The sequence below is a fragment of the Heterobasidion irregulare genome (genome assembly GCF_000320585.1).
Source record: "Heterobasidion irregulare TC 32-1 unplaced genomic scaffold scaffold_05, whole genome shotgun sequence".
Taxonomy (NCBI): domain Eukaryota; kingdom Fungi; phylum Basidiomycota; class Agaricomycetes; order Russulales; family Bondarzewiaceae; genus Heterobasidion; species Heterobasidion irregulare.
The window spans coordinates 2,691,101-2,717,668 of record NW_009258201.1 but is presented as its reverse complement, the minus strand read 5'-3'; the positions used below and the strand labels follow the sequence as shown (position 1 = coordinate 2,717,668).

The 26,568-nt window shown below is 51.6% G+C and overlaps 10 protein-coding genes across 10 annotated transcripts; 8 read left to right on the top strand and 2 right to left on the bottom strand.

Annotated features, from left to right (window-relative positions):
* Positions 1-376: 376 nt before the first annotated feature.
* HETIRDRAFT_317597 (uncharacterized protein) lies at positions 377-3,004 on the top strand (the record flags this gene model as incomplete). Its single annotated transcript, XM_009548522.1, has 4 exons — positions 377-474; positions 547-620; positions 672-901; positions 2,840-3,004. Coding segments are annotated over 4 exons (567 nt in total), but the record flags the coding sequence as incomplete, so codon positions are not given.
* Positions 3,005-3,225: 221 nt separating this feature from the next.
* Positions 3,226-4,186, top strand: HETIRDRAFT_451835 (uncharacterized protein; the record flags this gene model as incomplete). The annotated part of the gene is made up of 5 exons (XM_009548521.1): positions 3,226-3,360; positions 3,463-3,557; positions 3,623-3,696; positions 3,759-3,915; positions 3,967-4,186. 5 exons carry the CDS (start codon positions 3,226-3,228, stop codon positions 4,184-4,186), a joined length of 681 nt encoding a protein of 226 aa, XP_009546816.1.
* Positions 4,187-5,018: 832 nt separating this feature from the next.
* HETIRDRAFT_451834 (uncharacterized protein) lies at positions 5,019-12,307 on the top strand (the record flags this gene model as incomplete). Its single annotated transcript, XM_009548520.1, has 3 exons — positions 5,019-5,094; positions 11,775-11,958; positions 12,016-12,307. The coding sequence occupies 3 exons, from the start codon at positions 5,019-5,021 to the stop codon at positions 12,305-12,307; spliced, it is 552 nt and encodes a 183-aa protein (XP_009546815.1).
* Positions 12,308-15,618: 3,311 nt separating this feature from the next.
* Positions 15,619-16,803, top strand: HETIRDRAFT_316937 (uncharacterized protein; the record flags this gene model as incomplete). Its single annotated transcript, XM_009548519.1, has 1 exon — positions 15,619-16,803. The coding sequence occupies one exon, from the start codon at positions 15,619-15,621 to the stop codon at positions 16,801-16,803; it is 1,185 nt and encodes a 394-aa protein (XP_009546814.1).
* Positions 16,804-17,153: 350 nt separating this feature from the next.
* Positions 17,154-17,369, top strand: HETIRDRAFT_244304 (uncharacterized protein; the record flags this gene model as incomplete). The annotated part of the gene is made up of 1 exon (XM_009548518.1): positions 17,154-17,369. A coding segment is annotated over one exon (216 nt), but the record flags the coding sequence as incomplete, so codon positions are not given.
* A 738-nt stretch (positions 17,370-18,107) lies between these two features.
* On the top strand, positions 18,108-20,525 carry HETIRDRAFT_316974 (uncharacterized protein; the record flags this gene model as incomplete). Its single annotated transcript, XM_009548517.1, has 1 exon — positions 18,108-20,525. One exon carries the CDS (start codon positions 18,108-18,110, stop codon positions 20,523-20,525), a length of 2,418 nt encoding a protein of 805 aa, XP_009546812.1.
* Positions 20,526-21,062: 537 nt separating this feature from the next.
* HETIRDRAFT_451832 (uncharacterized protein) lies at positions 21,063-22,563 on the bottom strand (the record flags this gene model as incomplete). The annotated part of the gene is made up of 4 exons (XM_009548516.1): positions 21,063-21,551; positions 21,605-22,390; positions 22,441-22,464; positions 22,510-22,563. The coding sequence occupies 4 exons, from the start codon at positions 22,561-22,563 to the stop codon at positions 21,063-21,065; spliced, it is 1,353 nt and encodes a 450-aa protein (XP_009546811.1).
* Positions 22,564-23,086: 523 nt separating this feature from the next.
* Positions 23,087-24,196, top strand: HETIRDRAFT_451831 (uncharacterized protein; the record flags this gene model as incomplete). The annotated part of the gene is made up of 4 exons (XM_009548515.1): positions 23,087-23,399; positions 23,706-23,855; positions 23,909-23,985; positions 24,047-24,196. The coding sequence occupies 4 exons, from the start codon at positions 23,087-23,089 to the stop codon at positions 24,194-24,196; spliced, it is 690 nt and encodes a 229-aa protein (XP_009546810.1).
* A 130-nt stretch (positions 24,197-24,326) lies between these two features.
* HETIRDRAFT_45350 (uncharacterized protein) lies at positions 24,327-24,689 on the top strand (the record flags this gene model as incomplete). Its single annotated transcript, XM_009547511.1, has 1 exon — positions 24,327-24,689. One exon carries the CDS (start codon positions 24,327-24,329, stop codon positions 24,687-24,689), a length of 363 nt encoding a protein of 120 aa, XP_009545806.1.
* Positions 24,690-25,499: 810 nt separating this feature from the next.
* Positions 25,500-25,874, bottom strand: HETIRDRAFT_318224 (uncharacterized protein; the record flags this gene model as incomplete). Its single annotated transcript, XM_009548514.1, is given in 2 exon segments — positions 25,500-25,657; positions 25,670-25,874. Coding segments are annotated over 2 exon segments (363 nt in total), but the record flags the coding sequence as incomplete, so codon positions are not given.
* Positions 25,875-26,568: the final 694 nt, after the last annotated feature.

Here is a 26,568-nt window from a genome sequence, read left to right as displayed (position 1 = left end):
CGCAAGTAACCTCATTCATCCACACACGCATCCGGGGGTAGGTTAGACCTAGAGTCGCAAATGGCATCCCACGATGTTGGGCTGGATAGCGCGAATATTGAACGGATACCATCTGTCACAACTTCACCCCACTCGAACATATATAAGAACCCGCTGGTGCGACTCTCCTCATCAGTATCTCAGAAAACACTCTCACCCTTCAGCAATAACTCCAGTGTCAATGGCTGATGAATCTATGAGCCCCGTCATCGCCAAATTCTGTTCCACCTATTTTCGAGTAGCCGACGCCGTCAATTACGTCGAGCCTCAGACCCCCCATGTGCGCCTCACCCATGCTGTTCAAGGTACTCCGTTGATACTTTCGTGACGCTGGACGCAGTTGCTCTTTATTGGTTGTTCTGACTCACGAGTCCCGGAGTCCGCCGTCTTCTCTTCCGAACCGGGTGATGTTTTCGTTCACCGCAACATTGCCAAGTACGCCCTTCATACACTCTCTACTATCACACATTCTGACAAGCCTTTATTCTCTCTTTCTTATTGCCACAGCCAATTCCACACAGATGACGACAACGCGCTCTCCGTCCTGACTTACGGCTTGCAAACGCTCAAGATCCAAGACGGTGCATTCTCTCGTCATTTGCCCGAGTTCGGCCTCATTGACTTCCCCTCAGTCGTCGTCGTGGGCCATACTCATTGCGGAGGCGCCGAAGCCTCCTACAAGGCTGTGCGCGGGCTTCCCGTATCCCCTCTGATGCCGCTTCAGCGTTGGCTCGTGCCTCTGACCACCCTTGCCGGAAAAGTTACGGACCCCATCCCTCTTCCAAACACCCCCGAGTACGAGGAGCAGCTCCAGCTGCTCATTGAGGAAAACGTCAAGGCGCAGGTCGAGAATATCACCGCGGTCATCCGCGCGTTGAACCTGCTCGCGACCGTCCGGGTTCAGGGTATGGTGTATAATCTTGGGACGAACAGGTTGAATTGCGTTGGCCAGCAGGTTGATGTGAAGAGCATCGAGGTTTAGACGCCGTTTGAGGAATTGGGTGCTGACGATAACAAAGATGATGATGATTGTATGAATTGTTCTTGTTTCGTTTGTTACACCTCGGTTGTGAATGGCTCAATGTATGCAGATATAGGGTATGGGTATATGCTCGTCTCCACTCTGAGGGGTGCCCGCTCCTGTCCGCATCCCCATGAGATTTCTGAACACGGTCAGCTATCCAGTACATCTCACCCAGGCCCTTCGAGTGGGGTGGGGGTTTTAGACGCACGACTACTCATAAGCGAACTCACCAGTTCACAGCGCGTCGCGTCTTGAGTCACTCCCATTATCGTGTCACGGCGAGTTCTGGCCTCTTTGCGTTCTGCGCTCTTATTTTAGCTCATAACGCATATTTATAGGTGCACTCTGCCCCGCGCAGCAGGTGACGACAGTTCCTATCTCCGCATCGCCTTGCGGCGAGTCATCCTGCCTTCTCCCAATCTCGTGCTCATCTGTACGAACTCAGCCTTCGAACTTGCGTATGGAGACTCGTTCGGTACCGGCTAATCAACGCCTGGCTACAAGCTCTCCTCTTCCTGGCGCGACGAGCGAGCACATCGGGTCTACACCATCCTAGTAGACCGCCGAACAGGCGAGCAACGAGGTGCGATGTCTTCAGATAATCTGGGAGATACCGCGATGCCTCGCGCACGATTCAGAAAACGCGGTCTGCGAATCTATTTCGGGCGGGCCTGGGTGCGTCCAAAGCGATATCCGATATCATGATCTAGTGTCTGGCATCCTGCTCATCCGCTGGGTGCACACCCTTGCACACCGCACCTGTGACTGGACGGAATGCAAGAGGAGGGTTCGGGAAAGACGGGCTCTGGCATCGCATCCTCGGGAAGGGATAGGTTGAATCCGATGGCCTGCCGCAAGACTGGTCAAGGGTGCCAAACACTGAAGGTATACCGAGCGTCGGACCGTTCCTCGAGGCCTTTCCCCATCTTCTCACTCAATCCTATCTATATATATCTATATAAGCCCCTGCTTCCTCGACTCGCCATCCGCCCTTCGTCCACACTCGCCCACCATGGCCAGCCTCGGCGTACCCACCATGCACCCCGACATCGACAATATCATCAAGGCCAACACCCACTGGGCCGACACGTACAACGACGCCGATCCCCGGCCGTTCCGCGAGGACGCGCCGCCGCAGCATCCCAGGGTGCGTCCGAGCCCCCGCCCTCCTCCCGCGTCCGTTTTTGTCCTTTGCGCGCGCCGCCGACGCGTCCTTCTCTCGTGATACCTCGAACTTGTATCTGTGTGTGTGCGCGCAGTTGTTATGGATCGGCTGCGCCGACTCGCGCGTCCCCGAATCGGTCGTACCAAACTCTGCGACGGGCGACATATTCGTCTACCGCAACATCGCAAAGTAAGCCTTGCGCGTCTTTTTTGTCTGATCCGCACACTTTTTCCCTCTCATCTCATCGCACTTAGCCAATTTCACGCGGACGACGATGGCGCGCTCTCCGTCCTCGACTACGCAATTCAGGAGCTCAAAGTTCACCACGGCGCGTCCTTTCTCTCCTCTCGTTCCCAATCGACTCACAGTTCGCCCCCCGCACAGTCGTCGTCGCGGGCCACACCGACTGCGGCGGCGTGAAAGCAAGCTACAAAGCCGCACAAGCGGGCCTTGCGGACCCCACGACGCCGCTCGAGCGCTGGCTCGCGCCGCTCATCGCGCTCGCCGCCGCGCTCCCCCCGGTGCGCTCCACTGTTGACCACGACCACGACCACGACCACGACCACGACCACGATTACGCGCACGCGCGGGCACGGGCGCTGCTGACCGAGCAGAACGTCGCGGCGCAGGTCGCGGGCGTCGCGCGCGCGCTCGAGGCGCTGCGGCCGCTGGAACGACCTGTGCGCGTGCACGGGCTGGTGTACGACATCGTCTCGCGCAAGCTGCGGAACCTCCACGTATCGGTCACAGTAGACGAGGCTGGGTCGACAGCGTGAAGGGGGTAGGCATCGGGCAAAGGCAGGCGATGGAATTATACGACTGCTGTAAATCACATACTTTGTTCGTTGTTCACGCGTCGCGTACTGTACTGGGTGCGGATACTGATTATGTTGATACGTTGCTGTCTCATCGAGGGAGGGCACATGAACGCCGACCTTCCATATGAGGTAAATCATCGTCGACCTGGGCATCCGTCCCTCGCCCACATTCGCCCTCCATGGCCGACAGCATCATCACCAAGGTCAACTCCTACTGGGACGACAAGTACGACGACGACAACGATGACGAAGGCTACTGTGACTGTGATGATCCCCGGCCCTCTCGCAGAGACGCGGCGGCGCAGCCTCCCAAAGTGCGTCCGAGCCCCCGCCCTCCTCTCGCGTCCGTCTCTGTCCTTTGCCCGTGGTGCCAACGCGTCCTGCTTTCGTGATGCGCCGTGCGCGCGCCCGTGCAGGTGCTCTGGACTGCCTGCGCCGACTCGCCCTTCCCCAAGTCGGTCGACCCACACCCCGCGACGGGCAACGTCTTCGTCTACCGCAACATGGCAAAGTACGCCTTGCGCTTTCTCTCCGCCCGATCCACGCTCATGTTTATTGTTATCTCATTTTCCTTAGCCAGTTCCGCGCGGACGACTCCAGCGCGCTCGCCGTCCTCGAGCATGCCGTCCACACGCTCAAAGTCTACCACGGTGCGTCTCCTCTCGCTCTCTTTCATCGCCTCACAGCGCGCTGACACTGGCCCCCTTTCTAGTCGTCGTAGAAGGCTACACCGACTGTGCCTGCATCCAAGCAAGCATCGAGGCCGCACACACAGCACGAGCGGCACACACGGACCCCGCCGCGCCCACGACGCCGCTCGCGCGCTGGCTCGCGCCGCTCACCGTGCTCGCCGCCGGCTTCCCCCCGCCGTGCCGCTTCAACCACGGCATCAACTCCGCCATCACCGCCCAGCGCTGAAGGGATAGCTTGCGCAAGCGTGCGCTGCTGCTGGTCGAGCAGGGCGTCGCGGTGCAGGTCGCGGGCGTCGTGCGCGCGCTCGGCGCGCTGCAGCCGCTGGACAGGCCCGTGCATGTGCATGGGCTGGTGTATGACCTCGAGCAGCGCGAGCTGGACCTCGACGTGTCAGTCACGGTGGGCGGTGGCGGTGACGAGGCTGGGGCAGCTGGGGCGGCCGCCTAAGAAGGTAAGCAAGAGCGGGCGAAGGCAGGCCAGGGCGATCGCGCTCGTGATCGTGCTCGTGAAAATCAGTTTCTTTTGCTTTGAGGTTCCCTCATACAGCACATCCGGGATGCGGATGTATATACTAATCGTGTGAATACGACGCTTTCTCGTCGGATTTCCTCCTCATTCAATGCGTATCGATCCCACAGTCTGAAGTCCACTCCGTCCCTCCTCTGTCCCCTTCGATCATGCCATGTCGCATGCGCATATATATCACTGGTGCGTTCGGAACAGAAACCATGTCGAGGAAGGAGGAACCCCGAGCCACGGAGCTCAGGAAGGTTGAGAGAGGGAGACTCGCGCCGTACGTGTCATTGCCGCCTCCACTCTCTCTTTCACGTGCAGTCTGATACAGTATCCGTGTGTCGTTATATCCTCGTCCATTCTGCTTGCTTTTCGACGATCGCAGCAATTCAGTAGCTCTTCCAACCTCTAAGCCCTCTCCGAAAGACATATCTCCTCCCTCCCGTTGCGATTGCGTTCGTACAGGACAAAGCACCGCATCGTCAAGTAGTGCGATGGATCCGCTTCGATCAGAGGCTTGAATGGCAGATAGGGGCCTGTAGCTGTAACGAGCTTCATTAGAAGGTGAGCATTGCATGCGTGCTATAGAGGTACATCCAGACCAAACTCACACTGTGCGCCCTCCATGTCTCGACATGTACATATGATGTGCGTACTGCGCAGGCTTCAAAATACAGCGCATTCACGTAAAGAAAGTGTTCTTCCCCTCGTTCCTCGACGAGTGTCGGTATGAAGGTATAGACCATCGTATCGTAGAGTCGTACCCATGGACGTCGTCACTGTCCTGGCTTCCTCGCTGCCTTCCTATCCGGTAAACGCAAGCCTGCGAGCGGCTTGCATGCGTGAGTCTTGATTCTCCACAGAGCGCAAGGTGCATGTACACTGCGACGAGCGTCTCTGGCCTGATCTTTCCTCTCAGGTCTCAGGTCGTTCATCTCCACATCCAACGCTGTGCGCAAAGACATCTGAATGTGAGTCTGGTGTCCAGGCGTTTTTCGGGTGAGTTCCGGCGCATCGCTGATCAAGGAGTTACATTCTCAAGCACTGCGGTGGACTCCTTCCATCAGGCTGTCCATCGAGCGTCGCGGACGCAGTACCCTCCTCTCCCGAAACCACGCTTCCAGCCGCCTATCACCGCGCTGCGTTCATTCTTGCATCAGTCCCTCCGAATGCTTCTGGGCTTGCGCCTCGAGACTCAAGAGACACAGCTTCAAAGGTCCATTCATACGAGGTCCGCCCCACAATTTTAAGAGTCGTCACGGCTCTTGGTCCGATTCGCTTTCTAAGTTCTTGGACACACTTTGCTGTTCTTCATGGCAGAAACGAAGCGGTATCATACTGCGATTGAACCCTGACGCGAAGCTGAAATCTCAGCTGCTCGTCAGTTGGACGCGGATAGGAAGGATACACAAGTTGCCCGGTGCACAACGGATTGTGTATCTATCTTCGAAGCACAAAGGTGCACTTTAAGTTCGGACCACGAGCACCGGGGAGAGGTGAGAAGCGAGAGCATGCGAGGCTTGTTGATATTGTGTCTCAGTTCATGAAATCTATTGTATGAGGTGTTGCCACCACGTGAATTGATCTGTACAGACCGAGCTGCGGTAGCATGCAGCATTCCAAGAGTTGACATTAGAGTGTGAACGATTGGCGGTGAGGTTATCGCAGGGCCCTGATCTCGGATACCTAGACATAAAAGTGTGCCCTTGTTCTCTTTGTGATGCTCAACATCTCAGCTGCATGATATTGGGTTGCCTTCTTCTGCTCAACTTCCGAGCTGTGAGAGCAATCATATCGAGCTGCTAGCTCTGCAGAGTCTTTGATGTCTTGTATGCCCTGTTTGAGCATGACAACATGCATCTTGGATATCTTTGTTGCCTTTGGTGGAAAATTGAGTATTCATGGAACAGATATGGGTAAGGAAGAAGAGGATGATTCTTTTGATGTATGAGAGTGTGTGATCTTGAGTATCTATGCCACTGATAATAGATCCATTGGTCATACTAGATCTTTCTTTGATTTGTACCTCCTCCATTTGTCCACTGGTAAGATATAAATTGCCATGCTTCATGATACAGATTACTTTATACCCCCTTCATTCACATCTACAATCTTGACATTTGCCCTTACCAGTGGTCTACACCATGAATATATCTGAAAGCTCTGAAATTATTCAGCATGTTGGTATCATCTTTCTACAAGACATTTTTGAAACAATCATTGCAGCTTTCTTCTCTGGTTTGTTAACATGAACTATATTTCATTTGAAAAAGAATTTAAGTTCAAATATCTAGGAATCCATTCTATGCTGGTTTTGTATTTGACACACCTTTTTTAGCAAGTTTTTTTATATTTGTTTAATTTTTATTTGAAATATTTTAACTCTATGCAGCCAGGAAATGATTGTATCCAGGGCCAAGCTATATATGTTTGCTGCTACTTGGCTGATGTTTATAGCAGCAGCAATGATATCATTGCTTGATATAATCAGAGTTATTCAAACTGTCCAAGATGTGCTTATTTTAACAGATAATCAGCCATTGGAAAACAAGTTTTCCAAAAGTAATCAAGAAATTGGCACACTCAATATTATAGACTTTATTTGCCAAGCAGTTATTGTATGTGAATCTTTTTACTCTAATATTTAAAGATAACTAAGATAAGTTTCAGGTATTTTTAGGAAACATTATTATAATATGGAGGGCCCAGATGCTAAGAACAAACTATTATATTATGGTCTTTCTCAAAGGAATTTTTATTATAACCATGAGTGAATTTTGTTTAGCTCTTTTTTTATTCACAATACTAAATTTATCTTTAGTTACAACAATCTTCAATGTTGTAATAGGTTATATTGGATATTTACACCTGCAAGATTAGGAATTCTTTTTTGAAGGATATATTCAAATAGCACAATGGGGACTAGAATTGTTAACAAACTTGGTAGTCACAATCTTAATGGCATATAAAACATGGTTTGTGTTTTTTCTCAAAAAAGTTTCACTAGTACAGCTGATTTGATCAATTAAAAGGGAATATCGCCAATCTATCAAGGATTATTTAGCAAAAAATAAAAACACTCAAGTTCAAAAGATTCTTGCTCTGCTTGTGGAATCTGGCATTTTGTACTGTGGTTCATGGGTAATAATCTTATAGATTTTCATATATTAGGCTAACTTATTTTCATAGATTTTCCTTATAGGTTCAGAGTTTATATCTATTGATGGTAGCAAAGGTGGTATAGTTGGTATTATTAGTATATTTTTGAATGTAAGTGATCTTTCTAATATCACAACTTTACTAACTGATTGATTTTAGGGAATATATCCAACAATCATTATGATTGTAGTCAGTTCAAATAACACAGTTGAGGAAATGTCAGGGATTTCAATTCCAACAGTTCATACCTCTATTCAGCAAGAGCTAGGAGATGCTCAAAATATAGTAGAAGCAGAAATTTATCAGTTACAGGATATTCATGAGCATGACACTACACTTTATACAGAGATTATTGAAGAAACTAGGGAATAATCAGCCTGGTGAGCACTTTTTTGTGCTCTCATGATATAGCATCACTGATTTGAGACCTCTAGATATTCTCTTCAAAGTACTAGACAAACACTTTTTTTGTGAAATTCTCTTTCTTGACTACATAGGCTCATTTCTTGATTTGTTTTCAATACTTCTTGGTCCAGGTACTTGTCCTGACCTGTTGCAGTCCATAGATCCTTGTAGCTTTGTTTATAGATATACCAAGTACTTATGAAAATCATCCTTTGTCTCATTGAGCTATGAGCATGGCACTCCATACCAGCCTGTACTATTACAATATACAAGGGAGGGCTAATGCCCTTGCTTATGCTTTGAATTTATTCACAATACCTATCCTATACATTGTGCCTGGCATCCTCACTATTGGTGTCATGCAGTAAGACACTTTGAAGTTGGAGGGTGGGAAATAGTCTAATTGACACGCCAACCAATTTCAAAGAATTTTCACCTAGACTGACTCAGGTTTTCCTTCATTCCCAGAGCAGCCTAATTGTTCATTGTTGAGGGTAATTTCTCTGTTTATATAGTGGTACTAGTTTATCTTACTATACAAAAGCTGTGTGCCTGTGTTAGGAGGTGTATGGATCCTAAGGAAGTGATTACTAGCATGCTATGAAGTGGGTGGTTCCTATCAAGGTACTGTGCATTAGGATTGGTAGAGTAGCATAAGAAATACTTTCCTGAATTTAGACTCTTTCCATTTGAAAGAATCCAGAGAATGAGTGTAATGAAGAGACAAGACTAGGATATTAGACTAATAGGTGTTGAACTTGGTGTTTTCAGAGCTTCCTTACTGATGCAGGTTCAGATGTTTTCTGACCAGATCAGACTTAGAACTAACTTAATGTCCCATTTGGACTAACATAGCTTAAGACTTATTAAAAGATACTTGGTGCTGACTTCGGAGATTTCAGTGATTAGTGAAGACTACCTTACAAAGTAAAGATCACTTTACAGGGCAAGAGCAACTCCAACAACATAGGCAACAAACTGCTTGTATTTCAGGGCACATGCACTCCTCTTTTATGTGTTTTTGGAGAGGCTGTGCATGAGACCTGGATTTGGGTATTTACAGATGTATCTAGGTGCTAAAGATTCTAGAATGAAGTGTCTGGTTTAAACTAGAATAGAGTAGGCTTTCCTAGATTCCTTCAGAGCATGACCTGGAATTATTTTAGATTCTCTATTAGTTACCTGAGCAGCTCTAGGTTCTCTAGCCTCTTGATTTCTTATCCGTTTACCAAGCCATTACAAAGCCTCTCAGTGCATTAGAAAGTGCACAAGGTCCATGCAATTCTATAAGAGTCTGGATCAGTTTGGCTCCACTCTGGTCCCTTCTATGCTTCATCTAGTCTGTTAAAATAGCACCAAGGCAGCTTTGTTAATAAATATAGATATTTTGAGTCCCTGATAAGTCAAGGTTTAATGAAAGACAGCTGCATATATTCACAAATATAGATCAAAATGTCCATCCACATCCTAAGCATGTAACTGGAGCCAAGTGAGAGTATGGTTAACATGTAAAGACTGTATGAATTTTAGGGAGAGAAATAAACAAGAAACACTGGACTAAAGGAATAAGAACTTAATGAATCATGAATGGGTGAAGTGTTCATGGCCTAGCAAATCAACAAAAGATCATGCCTCCCACTCCTGCTAATGCTTGCCTCACAATCTCTAAGACATTGCCATTAGATGTGGGAACACGTTCGTGGTCAGAGCTGAAGAGAGCTTAAATATACTCACATCTGGAAAACCACCCCTTTGTATTAAGCTCTAATTAATTCTATTTATGCATAATTAAAAATGATTAGGATTAGACATTTTTAGCTTACCCCCTCTCTAAACCTGTTCTAATTAGACATAATTTTCCTCAATTAAGAATTATTAGGATTCATTATAACTTGAGATTTCGGAAAAATCATAATAAATCAAGCATCAGTGTTTTCATAGCCTTCTTATAGAGTCATGTCTATTAGTGCACTAGTTCAATACCTAAACACAGAATATACCTTATAACAAAATTGCCTTGTGCCAGAGTTGAACCAACAACCTCATGTATGCAAGCACCCAGGACAGATGCTCTAAGCCACTAAGCCACAAGGTCTAAGATATAAACTTGGTAATCTAAATAAGTAGACATAATATAGGCAACCTCAACATCTCTGATTTTATTCAACATTTATCTTTCCTCTATCTTATAAATAAATAGTTCAATAAATACCTAAAAAGTCAGGTCTTTCAGGATTTAGTTTAAACACCAGCTAAGAAGATAATAAACCAATGGAAAATCGAGAATACACTTTATATAGGATAAAAATAAATTATGGCACTTATACAATTTGGACTGAGAATGTGTAAAACTATGATTGAGTGTAATATTCAATGGGACTCTACTAGTATAGACAATGCTACCTGAATTTGCAAATTTGATCAAAAACATGATTATGAATAATCAAGATCAATAAAAGAGAGGGGTTTTCCAAATAGCCACTAGTGAGGTAGAGGGTGGGGACAAGGGTATATGTATGGCATGCCTATATATAAATAAGCACAAGATTGTTGGAGGTGATCTTAATATGCTTAATGCATATATTTCCTATATGACAGGCAAATATATCATTCTGGCACCACATACCAATATGACTGTCTTTTCCACAGCCCAATAGCTAGAGGAAAACACCAAGTTTGAGCATCTTTTGTATAACAAGGCAATGGACAGTGTGGATGGCACTGAGAATTATAATATCAATAGTAGTGATGATTATGTGCTACACAAGACAGTATTAACCATTGCACTAATAGACAAGGTCTGCAAGGCTGCATATAGCATATCCCTAAGTCCAACCCACATGTTGTGTCCTATAATGACCAGTAGCAGGCATTGGCTAACAATAACAACTTTAATGATCTTGTGTGCAAGGACAAGGTACCTAGGTCTTCATAGCCTCTTGTGGCAGCTGCCAAGCTGTCAACAAAGTGGCTGGGGGCATCAATGCACATTTCTCTCTTTCTATGTCCCTTGTAAAAGCAGCTGGAAAGTCAGCAAAAGAGCTACAAGATAATGGTATTGTTATGATCACGTTCTGTCGGGCCTTAACGGCGGTCTATACCGACACGATTATAACAAATATCAAGCGGCCTCACAAGGAGAGGCGTACAACAAGGTACAGATAGTAACCTTGGTCATCCACTCCCAATGGATCACCTTATCGTTGGTCGAGTATCACGGGCCTATTGCGTAGCGGGCATGGAACGCCACCTTACAAACTACTCACACATCGGGCATTGAGCTCCTAGTCTTTCCTAGCCGGAAGGAGACTAACAGAGAAGCACAAGAGTAGTCGTTATTGAGAGAGACGACTTATAGAATACCTACGGATACATATACGGTATTCTCACGCCCTACTTCCTAAAGTAGTATAAAAGGCCCATAGAGTAGGCTGAGGTTCTTCAGTCTATTCTCTTCGTTCTCCTGTATCTTCACATACAGGAACCTTCATTCTGGTACTGTCTTCCTACAGTATCCTTCATTGCTACATCGCAATACATCTTTGGCTCCTGTGCTACACGTACAGTCAAGACCACCGTTCTACACATCCCCCACGAGTGACCTAGGGAAGAACCTCCTACTCTCGGGGTTACCGAACAAGCAGTTCATAACACTAGAATAGACTCTTCTGCCCCTACCTTGCTCGCACTAGCTTGCTGCCACACTCTCTCTCACAACCTTTCTTGGTGGGGATAATAGACCCCCATTAAGAGAGCGTTATTACACACACTCTGGAGCAAGACCTAGGCCAGGAATATCCACCCGGCACTAGACGTATCAATAACCAACTCCGTCACAACAATCGCCCTATCCGGCGTGAAGGGGACTTCTGGGTCTACGAAGACAACAACAGATATGCCCCTCCGAATTACGATAACTGCTCATACTGAAACGGGCGTTATTACTTCACCCTTGAAGACGGAACAGAAGAAGAGGATATTTGGAACGAAACAGAAGCTCAGTGGGAACTAGCCCCACAATACAAGGAACCGGCGCCGGTAATCCCCGAAGACTCGGAGCAAGAGGAAACAACCTCGGAATCAGACTCCGACTCACCAGACCAAACACCGATCAACACCCGAAACGAACCACTCGCCGACATGTAGGGACAAGCTTCGACTTCTACAGACCCCCCTTCCGCGACAGTACAACCTGGAAGAGGAAAAGTCAAACTCCCAGACAACTACACAGGCAACCGCATTGAATCCCAGAAATTCATGCTCCAATGCCTTCTTCTTTTCGCAGCAGAATCCGATCGGTACAAGACCGATCAAGACAAGATATCCCTCGTGCTCTCATGCATGAGATATGGCACGGCAGGAGCTTGGGCCGAGAACTTCCTCCTCAAATCAGTAGGAGCGGACCCTCCCACTGATCTAGGAACCTGGAGGGACTTTTTAACAAAGTTCAAACTCCAATTTAGGGAGACAGGCAAGACCGATAAAGCATGAAGCGCACTCATGGCCTTCTCCCAAGGACGAATGACGGTTGATGAATACTCCAACCAATTCATTCTCATTGCTGCCGATGCCGACATCTCCGACAAGGAGCAAGTCCCCTACTTCCAACGCGGGTTAGACCTGCGTGTCATGGATAAAATATATGACAAGGAAGTTCAACCAAAGGACACCATTTAGGATTGGATTAACACAGCCTGCGAAATAGATGGACGACTCAGAGCCAGATCCGCTCAAAAGGCCATCCTTGCCAACTCCACCTCCTTTCGCAGCGATTATCTGAATCGTTTCCATACCCAACCAGCCGTCCGTTATAACTCCACAACTGCCCCTCGCAGAATGAACAACCAGGTGGTCGACATGGACATTGACGCTACCAGAAAGCATAACACCGAAAGTCAAAAGAGAAAATTTGACGGCAAGCGAACCACCTCCTGTTCTAACTGTGGAAAGCCAGGGCACTCTAGTGCTGACTGTTGGTCACCACGTAGAGGCATTAGCCCAGTTCGAGGAAACTCAAAAAGACGCATGGGTACGACAGGGAGAAGAAACCGCGCAACTGATTTGGAGGGAGAAGACAACGCACCCGCTATGGGAGACCAAGCGGGAATATATCGAGGAATGGAGACAGAGGATGGTCCTCGCAACGACCAGCGGGTACCACAACCTGGTCCTTCGATGGAACGTTGATGAGCGCGCCACCCCTCTAAGCGCCGGGACCCCGTTTTTCGCAGTTCTACGAGCACGAGCATGCTGACCTCAGGAGATACCCCAGAGACCGCCGGGTGGCCCCGCCGGGTGGCCCCGCCGCCCAGAGCGATCCCTCCGATGCCCACTACGACCTCAGCATTACGGTATCGGGCCGACGCGGTCTTGTCTCACACCCCCCCAGTCATCGCCTCGCATCATCTCACTCAGCCCCCACGCGTATCGCACGACGACCTCGAGCCTGCTACACCCGCAAAGACCTCGCCAAGCTCTCGCCATACGCCTCGCAAGCATCGACCGCACGGACTGCACCACGAGCAGCTCCACGACGCGATATCGCAGAGAGCTTTATCGCGTGCGCTTATTGGGTAGTACAGGTCCCGTGATCCATTGCCCCTCCACCTTCCTAGAGTTTACCTCGTCTCACCGCTACACCTCTTTACTAAATATCGCTTTGTCTTGCGACCGCGGCACGACAGAACCTCGCGGTCTGCAAGCACCTCTGCGCGTGGTCTTCTCTTTATCTTTCTATGTTACGGTCTTGGCGCGATATCGATTTACTTTACCTTACGAGTTCGCGTTTACTATACTCACTTCGACTTACTATAAATATCTGCCTACGACACTGCAATATACCAGTTTCGAACACCCCTCTGTTCAGAGCTCAACCTCACACGGAGATCTCGCTCATATCGCATCGCATCGACATCGCACTCGCTCGATTTAGCACTCGTCGCCTTCATCGCCGCTATCCACAGGGCCCTCGTCGCTGCCCTTGAAGTTGCCTCGGTCACTCGCGCCTTGGCCCACGGTCCGCCACTTCACACGAGAGTATTCTCGCGTGACCTTGCATCACCTCGCTAGCTATCTCGATATCTCGTAGTACGTATATCGCGCCCCGTCTCGCAACTTACAAGAGTCCCTCGATATTTGTAGTAAAAGTCAGCTCCCCGCCTACCCTGTGTTTAGTGGTGTGTTTTGTGTTGTGTTTTTCGCACGCAGAGCCATCGCAAGCGCATCATTTTGGAGCCCACCGCGAGGGGTTGACTTTCAAAATTCCACCGAGGGACCTCCGACGATCTTCCCGACCCACCGCCGAACGCAACGAGATCCAAGAACTTATCGCCAGCTTCAGTAACCTCGGACTCGACGCCGATCTCAGCCTATTCACAGACGCTGACATCGTGCCTTACCACCTCTCACACCATCATCTTCTTGACTCAGATAACTCGCCGACTCCTTTATCGCCTTCACCCCCACTCGAAACTTCATTCTTCCTAACACCTCCTTCATCCCCAAATCGTACTCAACTTACACCCATCTCCCCATCGCTCGATCTGGCCCAGCTAGAATCCACTCCGCCATCCCCGATCTTATCCCGCCATCACTCGATATCTTCATCGCTTAGTCACACCCCCGAGAACTCCACCCCGACTTTTCCCACGCCCACTTCTACTCCACTCTCAATCCCACGCCCACTCGTAACCTCTTCACACCCGCCTCACATTAGCGCTATGACTACCCCTTCCATGCCAGCCCGCGGCGATAGAACCGCACCCACTTTTGACCCTCGCCAACCTCGGGAACTCCGGCGATACTTCTCGGACCTCGAATTCCACTTCAATCGATCTACGGTCGTCGACACTACAGAACGCAAAAAACACGCCTGCCGATTCCTCGATGTCGACACCTGCGAGCTCTGGGAAACCCTGGCCGAGTACACCAACGCCACAACGTCCTACGAAGATTTTTGCAAGGCAGTTTATCGCCTCTACCCAGGATCAGAAGAAGAGAGGAAATGGTCAGTGGCGGATATGGACAAGTTGGTCGGAGAAAGTAGCAGGATAGGGATTTTATCGCTCAGCGATCTAGGCGAGTACTACCGCCAGTTCCTCGCGATCACCTCTTTCCTCCTCAGCAAGGACCGCATCTCCACCGCCGAACAAGGTCGCGCCTTTACCCGCGGATTTCAGCCCGAATTATGGGGCTGCATCTCGCAACGCCTCCAGCTCAAGTTCCCAGATCACTTTCCTGACAACCCGTACCAGTTACAAGACATTCACGACGCCGCGAGATTTATCTTACATGGCACCTCGTCGACATTTCAACTTGCCTCCTCCGACAGTTCTCGCGCGACTCGCGGAACGAAGACCGAACCATCGATAAAAACCGAGGACCTCGCCACCATGTTCGAACGCATCGCTGAAACCTTCGTCAAAGCACTCGCAAACCAGCCCGCACAAGTCTCGACAATATCACAGCCACCACGCGCGCGTCGCAATCCCAGTAGCTCGGACCGCTGCATGTTTTGTGGAGGACCCGATCATTTCGTACGTGAATGCGGTGAGGTTGCTGAATATATCAGGGTTGGGAAGTGCAAGAAGAACACGGAAGGAAGGATCGTACTATCGACAGGCGCATTTGTACCGTGAGAAATCCCGGGTAACAACCTCAAGGATCGCGTCGATGAATGGCACCGTCGCAACCCCGGCCAGATCGCCACCGGCTCGATGATGTTCACCGTCAACGCCCCACCAGCACCATCGGTCAGCATCGCCTCCCAACACGATTCTCCCTCGCTCCTCGACGCAATGGCCATGTACCAGTTAACGGACGTCGAGAGGATTCAAAGCCTTGAACGCGAGCTTTTCGCGCTACGCACCCGAGGAGGCGTCAGGACGCGAGCCCAGGCCCAGGTCGACCGCGACAGTCGGGAAGATATGCCCAAGGTCGACAACCACCACTCGATGTCTCCTACCCCGGCGGTACCTCGAGAAGCGCCAGCCCACCAAGCCGCAGCCTCGACAAGACCTCGCACACCGGCGCCGGCAGAACCTCTAGTACACCCATTCGCCAACGCCCCCGACGCCACCTACGCGCCGCCTCGCGATCGCAACATCGGGGCCCTACCCAATGGTTCCGCATTCAAGAAAGACGGTCCGGCATACAAGACGACGGCACCCATCTATGATGAGAAAGTCGCCTCGGAGGTCTATAACCGGGCAATGTCGACACAAGTGACGCTTACGCAGCGCGAACTCCTCTCGCTCGCCCCGGAGGTAAGATCTCAAGTTCGCGAGGCAACATCGGCAAGGAGGACACCTCCCAAAGACCCGAATCAAGTCAGGACGTTATACCAAGACGCGGAACTTCCCTACGCGATCGACGACCTCGACCCACCGACATCAACAGTCTCCTCCTTCGCGCACATAATCCACCAACCAGAGACACCTCCGCCGGGATCTCTTGTGGTGCCCGATTGTTACGAACAATATCTCAGCTCTCTCTCACCCGGTCAGATTCCCCAACCGCTCGTCGTCGCTAAAGAATCTTCTGCTTTAAGATCGATCATACCCCTCGTCGACCACCAGCAACTTGTCGAGTGCGTCATCGACCCAGGCTCACAAGTCATAGCAATGTCGGATGGTATCTGCAACGAGCTCGCCCTCATCTACGATCCAGAGGTCGTCCTCAATATGCAGTCGGCTAACGGAGAGATCGACAAATCCCTCGGTCTCGCGCGTAACGTCCCCTTCTTAATAGGCGATATCACTCTTTACCTCCAGGTACACATCATTCGCAACCCCGCCTACGATGTGCTCCTCGGTCGACCTTTCGACATTCTCACCGAGAGCGTCGTCAAGAATTTCGCCAATGAAGATCAGACGATCACAATAAGCGACCCGAACACCGGACGGAAGGCAACGATCCCAATGGTTCGACGAGGCCCACCAAGAATTCTCTACCGCGACAACTCGGGTTTTCGGGACTCGAGGAATTGATCGACGATCAAGGAGAGGCCGCGTTGGTTATTGCTGAAGACCCATATACCCAGAACTCCTTTCATATCGAAGCCATTTCTCCATTCTCGCGCTCACCTCGTCTCCTCGATATTAGTCTCGCCTATCTCTCAGCCTGTGATCCGCGGCACGAAGCCCTCAAAAACATCTCTCCATCTCTCCTCTACAAGTCTCTCCGCGCTACGTCTCCCGGTTTTATTTTGTCCCCCACTTCTCTCCCGCCCCCGTCTACATCTCTATCTCGTATTGCTTCTCGCCGCTCGGTTCCCATTTTGCCTCGCTCGACGTCACCACTGAATCTCTCTAGCCCAGTCGCGATTTTTGCGGCCAAAAGAAAATACAAGCCTGTCGCTTTAAAAGTCCGACCGGTACTAGCCGACCTTCCCGACAAATTTCGCATCGTCCGCAACATTCGAGGCGACCCCCTTGCAGACCTACCAACACTCACGCCCAACCCCCCTCCATTCAAACCGACTGGACGATATACCTCCGAACGACGCGACCTGATCAACCAAGTACACTCCTCCGACTTCCTCTGGCCGGCAGAGCGCGAGCTTATGCACCACTTCATGTGTCTTCAACATCTCGGGTTTGCCTGGGACGACTCAGAACACGGACGTTTCCGCGAGGATTTCTTTCCCCCAGTTAGCATGCCTGTTATCGAGCACAAACCGTGGGTCCAGCGCAATATGCCAATCCCGCCAGGAATCTATGATGAGGTCTGCCGGTTAATCAAAACCAAGATCGCGGCCGGCGTTTACGAGCCCTCAAACTCCTTGTACCGATCTCGTTGGTTCACGGTTGTGAAGAAGACCAACAGCACCGCGACCGGGACCAAACTCCGTATCGTCCACAGCCTCGAACCGCTCAACGCGGTCACCATACAGCACTCAGGTGTGCCTCCGTATACTGATCAAATCGCTGAGCAGTTTGCAGGTCGCGCTTGTGGAGGGATTCTCGATCTCTACGTTGGGTACGACGAACGAGGTCTCGACGAGAAATCACGCGATTACACGACATTCCAGACCCCGTTCGGAGCACATCGCCTCGTCACCCTTCCGATGGGATGGACAAACTCGGTGCCTATTTTCCATGACGATGTTACTCACATTTTGCAGCCCGAGATTCCCAACACAACAATACCCTTCATCGACGACGTTCCCCTCTGAGGTCCAGCCACGCGATACGAGACACCTGACGGCGGTTACGAGACGCACCCCAACAATCCGGGCATCAGGCGATTTGTTTGGGAACACTTCCAAGGCGTCAATCGAGTCGTCCAGCGCATGAAATACTGCGGCGGGACATTTTCGGGTCATAAGGCGACGCTATGCGCGCCCGAGATCATCGTCGTCGGGCACCGCTGCACCTACGAGGGTCGACTTCCCGAGGAATCTCGAGTTGAGAAGATAGTCAACTGGGGACCTTGCCGCGATCTCTCGGAAGTACGGGCATTCCTTGGAACGATCGGCGTCGTCCGCATCTTCATTCGTAACTTTGCACATCGAGCACACCCTTTAACAATGCTCACTCGAAAAGACTTCCCTTTTATCTTCGGACCTGAACAGATCGCGGCGCAAGACGATCTCAAATCAGCACTCCTTTCCTCGCCCGCCCTCCGCCCAATCGACTATTCCTCACCAGCCAATGTCATCCTCGCCGTCGACACCTCGCACCTCGCGGTCGGATTCCACCTCTGCCAGTGCGACCTCGACAATCCGCGAATCCGGTACTACGCCAGATTCGGCTCCATCACCCTGAACGACCGCGAGTCAAGATTCTCACAGCCAAAGCTAGAGCTTTACGGCCTGTTTCGCGCTCTCCGAGCTCTCAAGATGTACCTCATCGGGATCCGTAACTTGGTCATCGAGGTGGACGCGAGATATATAAAAGGAATGCTAACGAATCCAGATCTCGAACCAAGCGCGAGCATTAATCGCTGGATCATCGCCATCCTCACATTCCATTTTACCCTCGTCCACGTTCCCGGCGCCTCGCATGGGCCCGATGGTCTCTCGCGTCGACCGCCGCAGCCAGGCGACCATCCCGAGGCTGACGATGACTTCGAAGACTGGATCGACAACCTCTACAGCTTTATGCACCAAATAAACAACCCTCAACCACCGCCATCAGCGCGCCAGTGCCTCACCATTCTCGCGAACACCATCACCGACATCGACGATAACATCCCTCCACCTCTCAACTACTCTGACATTCCTCGCACCAGCACAGCGGTATCGGCGGACGACCGGATCGTAGCAGTTAGGAAATGGCATTCCGACCTCACACGCCCGAGCGGTCTATCCGACGCTGAGTACACAACATTCCTCCGATACTGCGCTGAATTCTTCCTCGCCTCGGACAAGCTATGGAAGAAAGATGCTCAAGGCCGACACAAGCTCGTCGCGCCGCCCAACCACCGTGTTTCCATTCTCGCCTCGGCCCACGACGACGTCGCGCACAAGGGCTTCTTCGCCACTCGTGTCCTCATCGCGGAAAGATTCTGGTGGCCGCTTATGAGGCAAGACATCGCTTGGTTCATTCGCTCATGTCATCTCTGCCAGATTCGACAAACACGCAACGTCTTGATCCCTCCAGTCGTCGCATCGCCGGCGCCTCTCTTCGCGAAAATGTATATGGACACGATGCACATGCCGACGGCAGGAGGCTTCCGATACCTCGTTCAAGGTCGATGCTCGATATCGCACTATCCCGAGTTCCGCATGCTCCGCAACGAGACCAGCGCCGCCCTCGCTGACTGGATCTTCGAGGATATTCTCTGTCGCTGGGGCACCCTCGTCGAGATCGTTTCCGATAACGGGCCAGCCTTCGTCAAAGCTCTCACCCATCTTGCCAAGAAGTATCACATTTCGCACATTCGAATATCGGGGTACAATTCTCGCACCAACGGCATTGTCGAAAGGCCGCATTTCGATGTCCGACAAGCTCTCTTCAAGGCGGTCGATGGGGATCAGTCGAAGTGGAATAGAGCGGCACCGTTTGTTTTCTGGGCCGATCGCATCACTGTCCGACGTCGCATGGGTTGCTCACCATACTTCGCCGCGACAGGAACTCATCCCCTCCTGCCCCTCGATATAGCGGAAGCAACGTACCTCCTTCCACCACCATCCGAGACAATGTCGACCACCGACCTCATCGCCCGCCGAGCAATCGCACTCCAAAAGCGTCGCTCTGACCTCGCCCGCCTCCGCACTGCAGTCATCGCAGCACGAGTTAAAGCCGCCATCCAATTCGAGACCGACCACCAGGCGACAATTCGAGCATTTCATTTCGATCTCGGAGACCTCGTCCTCATCCGCAACACAGCCATCGAGAAGGCCCTAAACCGCAAAATGCGACCTCGCTACTTGGGACCCCTTCTCGTTATATCTCAGAATCGCGGCGGTGCTTACATTCTCGCAGAATTAGACGGCTCGGTACTTGACCGACCGATCGCGGCCTTCCGCGTCATCCCCTACTTTGCTCGCAAGAAGCTCGACATACCCGACCTCGACGCACTCCTCGACATCTCTGCACAACGACTGCGCGAGATGAAGGCCACCGTGGACGAGGATCCTGAAGAGGAGGGCCTCCGCGGCGACGAGATGGACGACTCGGAGGACGAAGCTTCGCAGCGGGATATCGACACAGTATCCGATACCGACGAGCCCACCCACCCTGCCTTCTCGCGCTGGGCGATGTGACTGAGGACAGCGCACATTTCAGTAGGGAGGAGAAAGACCAGCTATGATACCCTAAATTTTCGCATCCCGATCTTTCTCGCAGCAAAGCTTACGACTATTTTTACACTTCAGACTCGGACTAGCGAATATCGCACAGTTACTTCGACGTTTCTCGCACCCGGCATTTCCACTTCATTTCAAAAGTCGCATTAACGAACCTTATCGGATTTGTGCAAAACCGAAGGGTTTTACGCCTGTGATGATCTACTGAGGCTTTCCCTAAATTCTATATTCTCTCAAATTCCAGTTTAGAACGTTATCGCTTACCATCGAGACATCTACAACAGATCCCTATTATACGACGACTTCAACCCCGCACGCGATACGTCTTAATCTATCTCCGACATTTCTCGCTCACCAAACAACCTTTAGACTCTAGCGAGACTTTACTCGAGTGTTTCTTCCCGATTTTATCACAAATATTGCTAAAACCAAGAAAGAAGTACTTTTACATTTTGCATCGAAACTTATATATTACATCTAAAAGCGTCCGAGGTGCTAGTCGAGCACCAACTCCACGCTACCCTCGCCATCCTCGTCCTCGTCCTCCGACCCCTCCGGCAATGACGCGCGAACGCGCTCCAGCTCGGCGAGCTCAGTTCCGCGCGCCTCGTGCTCGGACAACAAATAGCGGACCTCGCTCTCGGTCCGAGCCATCCGCCAACGAAGGATTTCGATGTCGCGGTCCACCGTCCGACGAGTCCGGAGTTCACCGCGCGCCGCGCGCGCCAAGCGACGAGCAGGCCGACGAAGGTCGTCGGGAAGGAAGCGGGCGGAAGAGGAAGAAGCGATGGGCGGAGGAGGAGAGGAAGGGAGAGGAAGAGGGACGGTGTCCGAAGGGGTCGAAAGGAGCTTCGTCCATCGACGGGGCCCGTCGCACGACTTGCGATCGCGACGACACTTGAGGCAGTGCGTCGCATCGCCCGGGACGCGGAAACAGACGAAGGGGGTGACGAAGTGGGAACAATAGGTGCAGGGAGGTTCGGCCTAGGAAAGTCTGAGGAACAGGAGGAGAGGAAAGGAGAGGGAAAGGAGCTCACCTGCTGCGCGCCGGGAGGCAACTGACCAGGGACGATAGGACGCCCATCCGTCTTTCGCTGACGTTTCGCAGCACGCTCCTCTGCTTCTCTATCAGCTTCGGCCTTCTGCTGCGCCGGGGACTTCACAGACATCCGCGCAGGCGGGGCGCGACGCTTGCCCTTCCGCTCTTCATCCACGACCTCGCGCCGCTTCCCTTTCCGATCCACTTCCATGACCTCCTCCTCGCCATCGGGAAGGAAGAGCCCAGTCCCGGAAGGCACAGGACCCTCCCCTCGCACGGACAGCGCAGTGGTCGACGCCCGCAAGGAGTCAATGGCGTCGCCCGTCCGTAAAACGGGCGCCGCCATCTCGACATCGCCATCACGCCCCACTACCCGATCCTTGGCACTCACCACGCTAGGTCCCGACTCCGTCTCCAGCGGCTCGGCCAGACGATGCTCACTCTCCTCTCGCGAGATGGAACCACGCACATATAAGCCCATGATCTCCCGATCACGAGCCCTCCGACGCGCCTCTTCAGCGACTCCGCGCGCAGTGCGCTCTTCATCGGCCAACCGGCGAGCTTCCGCCTCGGCGACACGAGCAACCTCGGCCTGAGCAGTAGCGGCGGCGGCGACCTCAGCCTGGATGCGCTCGTCACAACGCGTCGCACGCGTCTGCAGGATGCATGCCCCCCACGCTAACCAGTCATCGGTCGCGTAGGTCTCGAGAGTGTCCTCGGCGCTATCAAGCCAGAGCGCGAGCTGCGGGGAAGGCGCAAACGAGGGAATCGCCTCCAGGCTGGCCTAGGAGAGAGGGGTTAGCACGAGAAAAAGAGAAGAAAGAGAGGACGCACCAGGGTACGGGCAAAGTTTTGACCCTAGATCATGAAGTCCTCCAACTCGGCGGGATGCTCGGGAGACACGTCGATAAGGTCGGACAGGGCGGAGACGAGGAGATCGACGAGGGACGATGGCATCGGGAGAGACTTGTCACGGAAGCAGAATACGATCGAGAAAGGCCGGATTGGGAGGGAGCAAGGGACGCTAGGAAAACGGGAGCAGATGGTGCGTTGAACTTGGGTGACGCGTACCCTGACCAAACAGGAACGAGTCCCAGCCACATCGGCAACTCGGGCCCCGCGCCGACCGGCTACCTCGACAGCCACAGCGTGTTTTTTTTCCACGCCACTGGCATCTGTCCGACATCGCTTACTGTATCCGCCACCGAGTCACGCCTCCGCTCCCACGACCTGCGACATCCCGTTCAGGCCAGTCCCACCATCATTTACCAACCATCCCCATGCCACCACATCGATCCCATGCCACACCTTGATGCCACCGAGCACAGCCGACTGCTGCAGCCCACGTGCATCTCAGCCACTCGGTCACATGGCACGGGACTGACTGAGGACAGTCAGGATTTCAGTAGGGAAGAGATAATGAGCGCGCCACCCCTCTAAGCGCCGGGACCCCGTTTTTCGCAGTTCTACGAGCACGAGCATGCTGACCTCAGGAGATACCCCAGAGACCGCCGGGTGGCCCCGCCGGGTGGCCCTGCCGCCCAGAGCGATCCCTCCGATGCCCACTACGACCTCAGCATTACGGTATCGGGCCGACGCGGTCTTGTCTCACACCCCCCCAGTCATCGCCTCGCATCATCTCACTCAGCCCCCACGCGTATCGCACGACGACCTCGAGCCTGCTACACCCGCAAAGACCTCGCCAAGCTCTCGCCATACGCCTCGCAAGCATCGACCGCACGGACTGCACCACGAGCAGCTCCGCGACGCGATATCGCAGAGAGCTTTATCGCGTGCGCTTATTGGGTAGTACAGGTCCCGTGATCCATTGCCCCTCCACCTTCCTAGAGTTTACCTCGTCTCACCGCTACACCTCTTTACTAAATATCGCTTTGTCTCGCGACTGCGGCACGACAGAACCTCGCGGTCTGCAAGCACCTCTGCGCGTGGTCTTCTCTTTATCTTTCTATGTTACGGTCTTGGCGCGATATCGATTTACTTTACCTTACGAGTTCGCGTTTACTATACTCACTTCGACTTACTATAAATATCTGCCTACGACACTGCAATATACCAGTTTCGAACACCCCTCTGTTCAGAGCTCAACCTCACACGGAGATCTCGCTCATATCGCATCGCATCGACATCGCACTCGCTCGATTTAGCACTCGTCGCCTTCATCGCCGCTATCCACAGGGCCCTCGTCGCTGCCCTTGAAGTTGCCTCGGTCACTCGCGCCTTGGCCCACGGTCCGCCACTTCACACGAGAGTATTCTCGCGTGACCTTGCATCACCTCGCTAGCTATCTCGATATCTCGTAGTACGTATATCGCGCCCCGTCTCGCAACTTACAAGAGTCCCTCGATATTTGTAGTAAAAGTCAGCTCCCCGCCTACCCTGTGTTTAGTGGTGTGTTTTGTGTTGTGTTTTTCGCACGCAGAGCCATCGCAAGCGCATCAACGTCCTCACTCTGCCCCATCCGGACGACCCCAAACGAACCATGGGCAACGCGCTATGTTACCTAACGGACGACGGGGAAACGGAAGTGTCAGTCATTCTGCTCGAATCGGAGCAGTGCTCGGAGAATTAGGAGAAGATGAAGCAAGAGAAGTAATCTTGGGACACGCAGAGCGTTTTTCTTGACCTCTCCCTCACCAGCGAAGGAGAGAGGTCAAGGACGACCCGAGTTCGATGCCCGCACTTGTATTCATATTGGAGCAATGAACGACCGTATCATCACCCCCATACGCCTGAACGTGAAGGTATCAAACAGGAGTCAATACGCTGGAGCAAAGGCAACCATCGACTCGGCATGCGAAGGGGTTATAGTAAACAAAACTTGGGTCAGGAGACATCGTTTCCCCACCTATACACTCAACAACCCCATTCGCGTCCGGAACGTCGATGACACCATTAACAAAGCGGGTCTCATCCAGTCCGCATTGGATGTAAACCTCACCATTCGGGACATCCGTGGACGAACGCATACTGAGCGTGTCCAGATGTTTATCTCCAATCTAGGAAAGGACGACCTTATCCTAGGAACAGATTGGTTGAAATACCACGATCCCTCCATCGAGTAGAGGCGACGTGAAGTGCACTTTGATCGGTGCCCCCAGAAATACCAGCAACCACATGGGTTTACTAGGGCAAGGGAAGAACCGCAAAACAATAAGCGGTTATCAGACGTAGAGCCACGGCACAAACCACGCATTAACGAGCGCGAAAAACAGCGCCTAGAACATCTCCGAAGATTATCGGAAGATGTAGGACTCCGCGATCATAGCGGAACGTTTGGTGTCCAACTACGAGCATACCTCAAAAGGAAATGGCTCCTACAGGACATAAGGAAATACGCAGAAGAGAAACGAAAGGCTCAAGCCAAACCATCTCTTTCACCAAACGAGGGAGAACCTGATCTCCCACATAAAACCTCAGGAAAACAGGCCACAGAGGAACCAGTTATTCGGAAACTGGCTCCCGAACCGTCAGGATTCGCCAGCTTCGACCAGGACTTGGAGGACGAAATTGTCGTCACCAATCTAAAGGAAAGAGTCCCCAAGGCGCATCACGAATTTTTGGACATTTTCAGCGAACGAAAGTCGCAGCGACTCCCAGAGCATACTTATTGGGACCACGCCATAGATCTGAAACCGACCTTCAAACCTCAAGTACCAAAAATCTACGCCTTGAGCCCAGAGAAACATGATGAACTAGGGAAATTCATCAAGGAACATCTTACTCGGGGGACCATCCGTCGATCCACCTCACAAATGGCAGCCCCATTTTTCTTTATAGGAAAGAAAGATGGAAAACTGCATCCGGTACAGGACTACCGCCATTTAAACTCGTACACCATCCCAAATGTGTGCCCCCTTCCACTAATCCAAGAGCTATTGGACGTGATCAAAGGGGCCACCATTTTCAGCAAATTGGATGTACGGTGGGGATACAACAATATACGAATCAAGAAGGGCGACAAGTGGAAGGCAGCTTTCATCACTCCGCTGGGCTCTTACGAACCCACGGTGATGTTCTTCGGCCTTACCAACTCACCAGCCACCTTCCAGGCCATGATGAACATGATCTTTAGAGAACTCATCACAGCCCGGAAAATAACTGTATACATGGACGATATCCTCATCTTTTCCAAAAATATGGCGAAACACATCCAAGTCCTGAACCAAGTTTTCCAGATCTTGCGCGACAACGACCTCTATTTGAAGCCAGAAAAGTGCGAGTTTTATAAAGAAAAACTCCAATATCTGGGATACACAATTTTAAAAGACCATGTCGCAATGGAAGACTCGAAGGTGGACGCTATACAAGATTGGCCAGTCCCACGCACCGTCCGAGACATTCGCTCCTTTTTAGGTCTCGGAAATTTCTACAGGCGTTTCATCAATAAGTTCTCCCTTATCGCATGCCCTCTGCACAACCTCACCAAAAAGGACACAAAATGGAACTGGACTTCGAAGTGCCAGGAAGCCTTTGAACGATTAAAAAGGGCGTTCATCAGTAAACCCGTTCTAAATTACCCGGACCCCATGCATCCATATCGACTAGTAACGGATGCCTCACTAATTGCTTACGGAGCTACCCTCCTGCAAGAAGGAAAAGATGGCGACTGGCACCCAGTTGCATTCCTTTCCGGGTCATTTTCACCAGCAGAACGGAATTACGATGTCCACAATCGCGAACTCCTGGCCATCATAAAGGCGTTGGAACACTGGAACCATTACCTCAAAGGCGCACGACACCCATTCGAGATCTGGACAGATCACAAGAACCTGGAACACTTCCAAACGGCGCGCGACCTGTCACGACGACACGCCCGTTGGAGCCTCTATTTGAGCAGATTCGATTTCACACTCAGCTACAAAGCCGGGTCAACAAATCATTCCGATGCTCTGTCCAGGCGTCCAGACCTAAGTGAGGGGGTGGAATCTGACAACAAAGCTC